The sequence below is a fragment of the Salvia splendens genome, chromosome 10 (genome assembly GCF_004379255.2).
Source record: "Salvia splendens isolate huo1 chromosome 10, SspV2, whole genome shotgun sequence".
Taxonomy (NCBI): Eukaryota; Viridiplantae; Streptophyta; class Magnoliopsida; order Lamiales; family Lamiaceae; genus Salvia; species Salvia splendens.
In genome coordinates this window covers 24,010,357-24,018,570 of record NC_056041.1, presented here as the reverse complement: position 1 = coordinate 24,018,570, position 8,214 = coordinate 24,010,357, and the positions used below count along the sequence as shown (strand labels likewise).

At 41.8% G+C, this 8,214-nt stretch overlaps 2 protein-coding genes across 2 annotated transcripts; one reads left to right on the top strand and one right to left on the bottom strand.

Moving 5' to 3' along the window:
• The first annotated feature begins 1,942 nt into the window (after nucleotides 1-1,942).
• LOC121751910 (protein PLASTID MOVEMENT IMPAIRED 1-RELATED 1-like) lies at nucleotides 1,943-6,065 on the top strand. Its single transcript, XM_042146726.1, has 3 exons — nucleotides 1,943-2,087; nucleotides 2,407-4,660; nucleotides 4,737-6,065. Exons 2-3 carry the CDS (start codon nucleotides 2,421-2,423, stop codon nucleotides 5,878-5,880), a joined length of 3,384 nt encoding a protein of 1,127 aa, XP_042002660.1. The 5' UTR covers nucleotides 1,943-2,087; nucleotides 2,407-2,420; the 3' UTR covers nucleotides 5,881-6,065.
• A 90-nt stretch (nucleotides 6,066-6,155) lies between these two features.
• Nucleotides 6,156-7,729, bottom strand: LOC121751911 (ankyrin repeat-containing protein NPR4-like). The gene is given in 3 exon segments (XM_042146727.1): nucleotides 6,156-6,426; nucleotides 6,428-6,957; nucleotides 7,186-7,729. Coding segments are annotated over 3 exon segments (1,041 nt in total). The 5' UTR covers nucleotides 7,426-7,729.
• Between the last annotated feature and the right edge of the window lie 485 nt (nucleotides 7,730-8,214).

The window sequence follows — 8,214 nt, the reverse complement described above, 5'->3', positions numbered from 1 at the left end:
GAAACATGTACTATTGCAGAACTTGGATTCAAACGAATAGTTTATTAAAAAAATCTGAGTAATAGTAATAAATATAGATCTGAAATAGGAGTAGTATAATTCATTGAAAAATAGTCAACAAAAACAAAATCAGTATTTGTAATTGATCAATCAGCAGGGACGGAACCAGAAATACAAATTAGCCGGTGCTAAAATTTTAATAAAATAATAATATTATTATAAAAATTTAATATAATATATATTTATTATATTTATTTAATTCAATTTGTTATTCTGATAGATTTGTAATAAATCAAATAAACCAAAAATTAATAATATGCAATCAAATTAGAAAAATCTGATACTCCTATGTTGTTTGAAACATGAAAACAATCATAAATGTTGAGGACTCAAAAATTAAGAGTAATGAGGTATTAGTTAGAAATACATTTATAAAAAGAGGTAGTAGAATAAAAACTAATTTAGTTGTTGTAATTTTGTTATTTGGTCTTTAATATGATGTTATGTATTTCAAATAGTATTCAAATAACTATTTTAAATTTGATGTTATGTATATACTAGTAGTATAATTTAGGTGAATCCAATTAAATATAACAAGGCATTAATTAAATAATGTCATATACTAATTATTTTAATAAAATAAAGTAATTAGTCTCAAACCAAACTCGTTCATTAACTTTTTCGAATAGTAACAAGTTAAATGAACCAAATTATTTACTCCATTTAAATTGGGTCATTTGATAAAATTTATCAAAAGTCAAAACCCCTATAAGAAAGGCCCAATTGATCCAAACATAAAAACATGCGCAGCATCTTCTTCTTCCCTACTCTGGTAAAAGCTATTTCCATCTGCATTTTTATCTTTCTTCTTCGCCGATGCAGTTTTATTCTTTCTCTAATCTCAAAATACAACAAAAAGATTAAGTCTTTGGTAAATATAAATGGGTCCGGCTCCGGCCAAGCCCCCGCTGGAGCGGTGGCTTGGCCAACGCTATCTCCGTCCTTGTCAATCAGTAAAAACAAAACGAATAGAAAGGTGACGGATAATGGGATTTAATTAAGGAATGTCGAATTTGATCGAAACTATAAGGCCATCCACAATGGCGCCTAGCGCACCGCCTAGCCGAGCCTCGGCCCTAGGCGGTGCGCTTGGCGAACCATTGCAACCGCCTAGCGGTTTTCCGGAAAAAAAATTGCCTAGCGCTAGGCGATATACGGGCGCTCGGCGATCCGCTCGGCGCCATTGCAGGGTCCGGATCGCCGAGCGCATCGTCCAGCGGATTTTTTAATTTTTTTTATTAAATATTTTTTTTATGAAACTCATTCTTGGTTGTTTCTCTTTTATAGAGACATCCGTGAATGTTTTATGTTCCACTTTCGATGTGGGACAAACTCATTCTTGGTTGTTTATCTTTTATAGAGACATCCTTGAATGTTTTATGTTCCACTTTCGATGTGGGACAAACTCATTCTTGGTTGTTTCTCTTTTATAGAGACATCATGAAATGTTTTATATTCCACTTTCGATGTGGGACAAACTAATTAATGAGGATGTTGTAATGTTATTTTAATTTTAATGAAGTGTGTTTTTTAATTAATGTACTTTTTAAAATTTTAATATTATTATTGAATTTTTCTGTATCTGTGTCGTAAATTTAATTCCGTATTTTGTGTGATTGTCAATTATTATTTGTTTTATATAATTAGGAGTGATGTGGCTAGGCTATTGCTAAACTATTTGCTTGTCCTGATGATGTGACAGGAGGATTTTTAGTGCTGAAGATGTTGCTGGAGGAGTTTGTGACCGGGCGAAAAAATCATGAATGGCCTAATAGAAAATGGAATTGTTGTGCACCGACCGACCCCCTGTTTTCCTCCCATCAGTAAAAAGGGGCGAAAGTGAGAATTTCATATAGTATAGGGGCACCATAGAAACGTCCATTTCTTTATTTCTGGTAATGACAGCTTCAAAACTCCAAAACTTTGAATTGAATACGCAGAGAGAGAAAGAGAGATAGGGAGACTTGTTTGTACAGACACAAATCTAGGAGCGGAAGCTACGCCTCAACTATCGAATGATTTTACTTGTAAGCTTCTTTATTTCGCCTATGAAATATGCTTTTCTTGTGAGCTGCGGTTAAGCCTATGTTAAATTGGTAGCTTTTTTCTTATAATTCAACGCTTATTGAATCCAATCTCCAAAATCAAGTCTGTAAATTATTATTATCATCATTATTATTAGCTCTTCTTAGAAAGTCCAACTCTGTATGTTATCACCAAAAAACAGCGGATTAGATTGTGTTTTTTTTTTCAATTTGGGGATGTTTCAACACTGAGTTTTAACCGGAAAAGTGATTATTGAAAAATTATTGTAACTTATTTGATTTTTTGTGTTAATTTGCGTAGTTTTTGAGGTGAAGATGTTGTCAAAGGCAGATAGCAAAAAGAAGGGTGTTGGGGTTTCAGGAAATGGGAGGCTTTTGAGCGATATCGAAGCGATAAATAAGACGTTTTATTCGGATAAAACGCTAAGTAGGCTCGCTAGTTCCACGGCTAGTAGTCGAGCCAAGTCCATTGGAAAGTCTCATGTTAAGGAGTCTGCTAAAGATTCGTTCGAGAGGGATAAGAAGTCGTCTATTTGGAGTTGGAAGGGTCTCAAGTCCTTGACTCAAGCGAGGAACCGCAGGTTCAATTGCTGTTTCTCTCTCCAAGTCCACTCAATCGATGGCATGCCAGCTCTCTTTGATGGCACTTGTCTTGTTGTGCACTGGAAGAGGCGGGACGCTGAGCAGATGACACGGCCGGTGAGGGTTTGTAGAGGAGTAGCTGAGTTTGAGGATATGCTGACTCATTCTTGCTCGGTCTATGGTAGTAGAAGTGGCCCCCACCATTCAACGAAGTATGAGGCAAAGCATTCCTCGTTGTTTGTTTCTGCTTGTGATGCCCCCGAGCTGGACTTGGGGAAGCATCAGGTGGACTTGACTAGATTGCTTCCTATAACGTTGGAGGAGCTGGAGGAGGAGAAGAGCTCGGGTAAGTGGACGACTAGTTTCAGGTTGTCGGGTAAAGCAAGAGGTGCAACAATGAACGTCAGTTTTGGATACGCTATTCAGAACAATAACACTGAGGTGTCTTGTGTAAAAAGTGTTTCTGAGATCCCCAGCTTTCAGCGTGACAGCACAAGGATGGAAAAGCCTGTGGCGCCTTCTGATCAAATGACCGAACCAGACATTTATCGATCGGGAAGTCTTCCTGTGAGGTTGTCTGCCACAAACCGGTATGCAGAAGATGTAAAGGATCTTCATGAGGTTTTGCCGATGCCAAGGTCAGAACTGCTTGAGTCGATGAGTATACTCTACCAGAAACTGGATGAAGAAATTAGTAATACTTCGGTTGAGAATAAAACGGAGTCTGTTTCTTTATCTTCATGTCTTGGCCCGCACAAAGTGGATCAGTCCAGAGCACCTGATGCTGGTGAAGAGAATTGTGGAAATGAATGTGAAATTGCTGAGTTTTCGGTTGTAGATAAGGGGATAGAAGGCAAAGAATATGTGGGACCCGAAGATGAGATGTTGAAGATTGCTGAAGAGACTGGAAATGATCTAGAAGCTGACTTTGCTGTTGAGATGGTCCTTGGCTCGGGTAGCTCCTCTGATCTCTCACCAAACGAACTATCCTCTGAAGCTGACGAGCAATCAGTACAAGCGTGCAACAACGCCGCGGAAGGAAAAAACATCTCCGTGGAGGAAGCCCCTGAGCGAGAAATGGAATCTCCGCTAAGTTGTGTAACAGAGGTGGCGAATGAAAAATTAGAATCTCAAAATGAAGAGATTGATGCTATACACTTTGAAAATTATTTGGAGGCTAATTCTGATTACCGAGATTGTAACAAGGGAAAATCGCTCGATTTGGATGATATTACTAACTCAGTGGCTACTGATTTCTTGGAGATGCTGGGTATAGATCACAGTCCATTTAGCTTGAGTTCCGAAAGTGAGCCCGAGTCTCCAAGAGAGCGTCTGCTCAGGCAGTTTGAGAAGGATTCTCTTGCCGAAGGAGGTTTACTCAACTTTGGTATTGATGATTATCCATTAGAACTTGCAAGCGACATTCCAATGGGAAGTGGCTCTGAGGATTTCCACCATCCACAGATATTTGAAGGTGTCGAGGAGATGTCTAGGATGGCAGATGCATTCGGGGCTGAAACTAGGGCCTTGAGAATGGAAGATTTGGAAACCGAAGCCTTGATGCGTGAGTGGGGCTTGAACGAGAGAGCATTTCAACACTCTCCACCTGGTGGTTCTGGTTTTGGCAGTCCAATTGATATGCCTCGTGACGATCCTCAGCAGCTTCCTCCCCTGGGTGAAGGTTTGGGTTCCTTTGTGCAGACGAGAGACGGTGGGTTTCTACGATCTATGGATCCTGCACTTTTCAGGAATGCCAAGAGTGGTGGGAGTTTAATTATGCAGGTGTCCAATCCTGTGGTGGTGCCTGCAGTAATGGGGTCTGGTGTAATGGACATACTTCAAGGTCTGGCGTCTATCGGGATCGAGAAGCTCTCTATGCAGGCCAAGAAATTAATGCCATTGGAAGATCTAACGGGGAAGACCATCCAACAGGTAGCTTGGGAAGGCGAACTGCGTCTGGAGGGACCTGAGAGGTTTGTTCTTGTTATTTTGCTTTGGTACTAATTATAAACAGTTACCGTTACCATAAAGTGTCTCGTCCTGTTTCAGGCAAGAGTTGGTGCATCAGGAATCCGAAGTAATGAAGAACGTGCATCATGAAAACAAGAACGTGAAAGGCTCATCCCGTTTCCAATCGCTTAAAAGGGACACGGAATATGTGTCTTTAGAGGATCTTGCTCCTCTGGCCATGGATAAAATTGAAGCGCTTTCGGTCGAGGGCCTGAGGATACAATCCGGCATGTCAGACGACGATACTCCTTCAAATATTAGTGCGCAGTCGATTGGGGAATTTTCTGCACTCAAGGGAAAGACGGTCGATGTTGGTGGCTCCATAGGTCTTGATGGCAGTGGTGGATTGCAGCTGCTTGATGTTAAAGATAATGGCGAAGATGTTGATGGGTTGATGGGCCTGTCTCTGACACTCGACGAATGGATGAAGCTGGATTCCGGTGACATCGATGATGATGATCTTGCAAGCGAGCGGACCTCCAGAATACTGGAAGCCCATCACGCTACTTCTCTGGACCATTTTCGAGGGAGGTCAAAGGGGGAGAAGAGACGGGGAAGGAGTCGGAAGTATGGTCTGTTAGGCGACAATTTCACTGTGGCGTTAATGGTTCAGCTGCGCGACCCTCTACGTGACTATGAGCCAGTTGGCACCCCGATGCTCGCTCTCATTCAAGTTGAGAGAGTGTTTGTTCCTCCAAAGCCTAGAATCTACAGCACGGTTTCTATATGGAGGAGCTCTGACGATGATAACGAGGATAAACGAACCAAGGCCGGTGCCAAAGAGGACAATGTTGCGGAAAAGCAGACAGAAGACGAGAGTAACGAGGAAGAGAAGATTCCCCAATACAAGATAACTGAGGTGCATGTGGCCGGATTGAAGGCGGAGCAGGGGAAGAAGAAGCTTTGGGGTTCTGCGAATCAGCAACAGTCAGGATCCCGGTGGCTGCTTGCGAATGGAATGGGGAAGAAGAATAAGCACCCGTTAATGAAGTCAAAGGGTGCTCCCAAATCATCTGCTGCCTCTGCGCCAACTTCAACAACTGTGCAGCCGGGAGAGACGTTGTGGAGCATTTCTTCTCGGGTCCATGGATCCGGGGCGAAATGGAAAGAACTCGCGGCACTCAATCCACACATTAGAAATCCGAACGTCATCCTCCCAAACGAGACGATCAGATTACGCTAGGAGGTTGAAACCTCTGTCTATATCAACTGTGAGTAGCTTGATTTTATATATGCATATAGAGGCTCTCCTTTGAAGTGAACTAAAACTTTCATTCTTGCCAGTGTGAAAAAATGTGAAACATAGAATATAGGTTTGTTGTTTTGACTTTTCATTTATGATTTAATGAGATCTTTCTTCACTTGAAATGATTTCTTCTTTGTTCTTTGTAACATGGAGTATATTAGTAGTATATCACTTGGTAAGTAATGCTAAAAGAGATCTTGGTTACATAAATTCTATTCAAATACATCTTGATCACCATCATCAACACCTTGTGAATCCCTCTCTTTCCCTTTTATCAATCCATACTTCCTAAGAACCCACAAATTCAAACGTATCACATTCCCGACGAACACAACAACGATGAGTGTGAGCCATGTTAGCACCGATATCTCAGTGACTTCGCGCAGTGTTCCTGCCATGTCACTCGGCGAGATGTGCCTGAGCGTGACAAAGTAGGTGGCCACCTTAGTGCTGATGGCCACTCACATAATCACCATCTGCAGACTTCCTCTGGTTGAGTGGCAGCCCACTCAACAGCAGAAGAATTATGCTCAGTGATGCAAGGCAGGCAATGGTGTTGAGGATCATGAAAGCGCTGTACACACCGGGCTCTTGGCATGCCATCACAGAGTGGCCTGTAGAGTGAGGGTCGCTCACAGCTTGCCCGTTCTCGTCCACATAGTAGTCGTCCTCCCAGACGCCTCCAGGTGGGGTCAGCCCTGCCTGGAAGGCCACTGTGGCGATCAGCGACGCCACCACCATTAATGCACTCCGCCTCCTCCCCAGCCAGTCCGTGGGCTTCCGCCCTGTGACTACTGGCTTCTTCATAGAGGAGAGCCTCTGATGAGATTTTCCTTCATCGGCTATCAAGTCCGTATCCTTAGCAGGCAAAGCACCCGAGCTTAAAAGGGCATGCTCGATTTCCATATCTCTAGTGTCTCGAGGACTTTGTCTCAGTAGATCCAATGCTGTCAGACTATTCTTGTTCAAGGCATTCACTTCAACTTGGTGTAGTTGAATCAAATATTTGATCATCTGTTCCACCAAATTCACTTTCATCAGAGATGTTTGCATGGTTAAAATCTAGTGTTCGCCAAATTCTAAACCATGACCTGGACCATTAGATTTTAAGATTTGATGCCCTGTGTTGACATTTTCTGTTGACGTTTATTTGACATCAAATCTTAAAATCTAGTAGTTCTAGTAGTTCAGGTCATACGTTGGAGTTTGTACAATATATAGTGTATGTATTCGATTACAGACCTGAAATTGCTTCTTGACAACAGCAATATGCAAAGCAGTATTGCCATCACAATCCTTGAAATTCAGCAAGCAATCATCATCAGCCAGCAATTTGGCCGTGTCGAAGCGGTTCCACTTCGCACAGAGGTGCAAACCGGTCTCGCCTCGATCTGTGAGCACCCGAGCCAGACCCGGCGCGAGCACGACCAGCTCGGCCAGCACGACCTCCCGCCCCTTGACCGCCGCAACGTGGAGAGCCATCCTCCCGTCCGAATCCCGGCCGATGCCACATCACTATTAACGAGAAGCAGCTCCGACCTCCGCGCGTCCCTTGGCCGCGGCCAGGTGCAGGAAGCTGTGATTTTGTCGAGAATCAGAGGATCCTCAGCTCAGCCATGATCGTCTGTAGCTCTTTCAGATCTCCTTCAAAAGCTGCCTCCGCTAATCTCCTCTCCATATTATCAGCTGTCGTAGCAAATTCAAGGGTTGTTGAAGAAATTAGTGTTGGAGAGTATCTGAATGCGGCCGTAGTTGCCGATAATCCAACTAAGAAGAAAGTTGAAAAATCAAATAAATAGGCTTCCAGAAAAGGTTGACGAAAAATATAGGTCGTTTCTTTCTACTCCTACTATTTATTCCATTATTTCATTATAAAAGCGATATTTAAAGCTTAAACTTATACTTTTCCATTAACTTTTCTAATTATACTCCTCTCACGTCTCTTAAAAGTATTGTTGTCTTCCTAAAATATAATAAAACTATTTTCGGATTCTTTTTCTTTGTTAATTAATTAATTCGTTCATATAAAGCAGGTCAAAAGCCTAGTGCTCGGTATTTCAGGTGACAGAATATTCAACATCCATTATAAAACAAAAGTGTAAAAATGTCTTCGAATTAAGCTTGACCGTAATTATATTCAAATCCTAGTACATTTGTAGTAATATCTAAATTTAGACCATCTCATGCAAGATTCTTGCGTCATAAAATCCTGGATATAAAAGTATTGATATATTATGCATAGTATTCATATAAAAGCATTCATATTATGCA

What these genes read in the sequence shown, in the direction of transcription:
- LOC121751910 (XM_042146726.1), top strand. Translation starts at nt 2,421, where the DNA reads ATGTTGTCAAAGGCAGATAGCAAAAAGAAGGGTGTTGGGGTTTCAGGA. An exon ending in CGTCTGGAGGGACCTGAGAG is followed by an intron (nt 4,661 to 4,736) that starts GTTTGTTCTTGT and finishes GTCCTGTTTCAG; the next exon opens with GCAAGAGTTGGTGCATCAGG.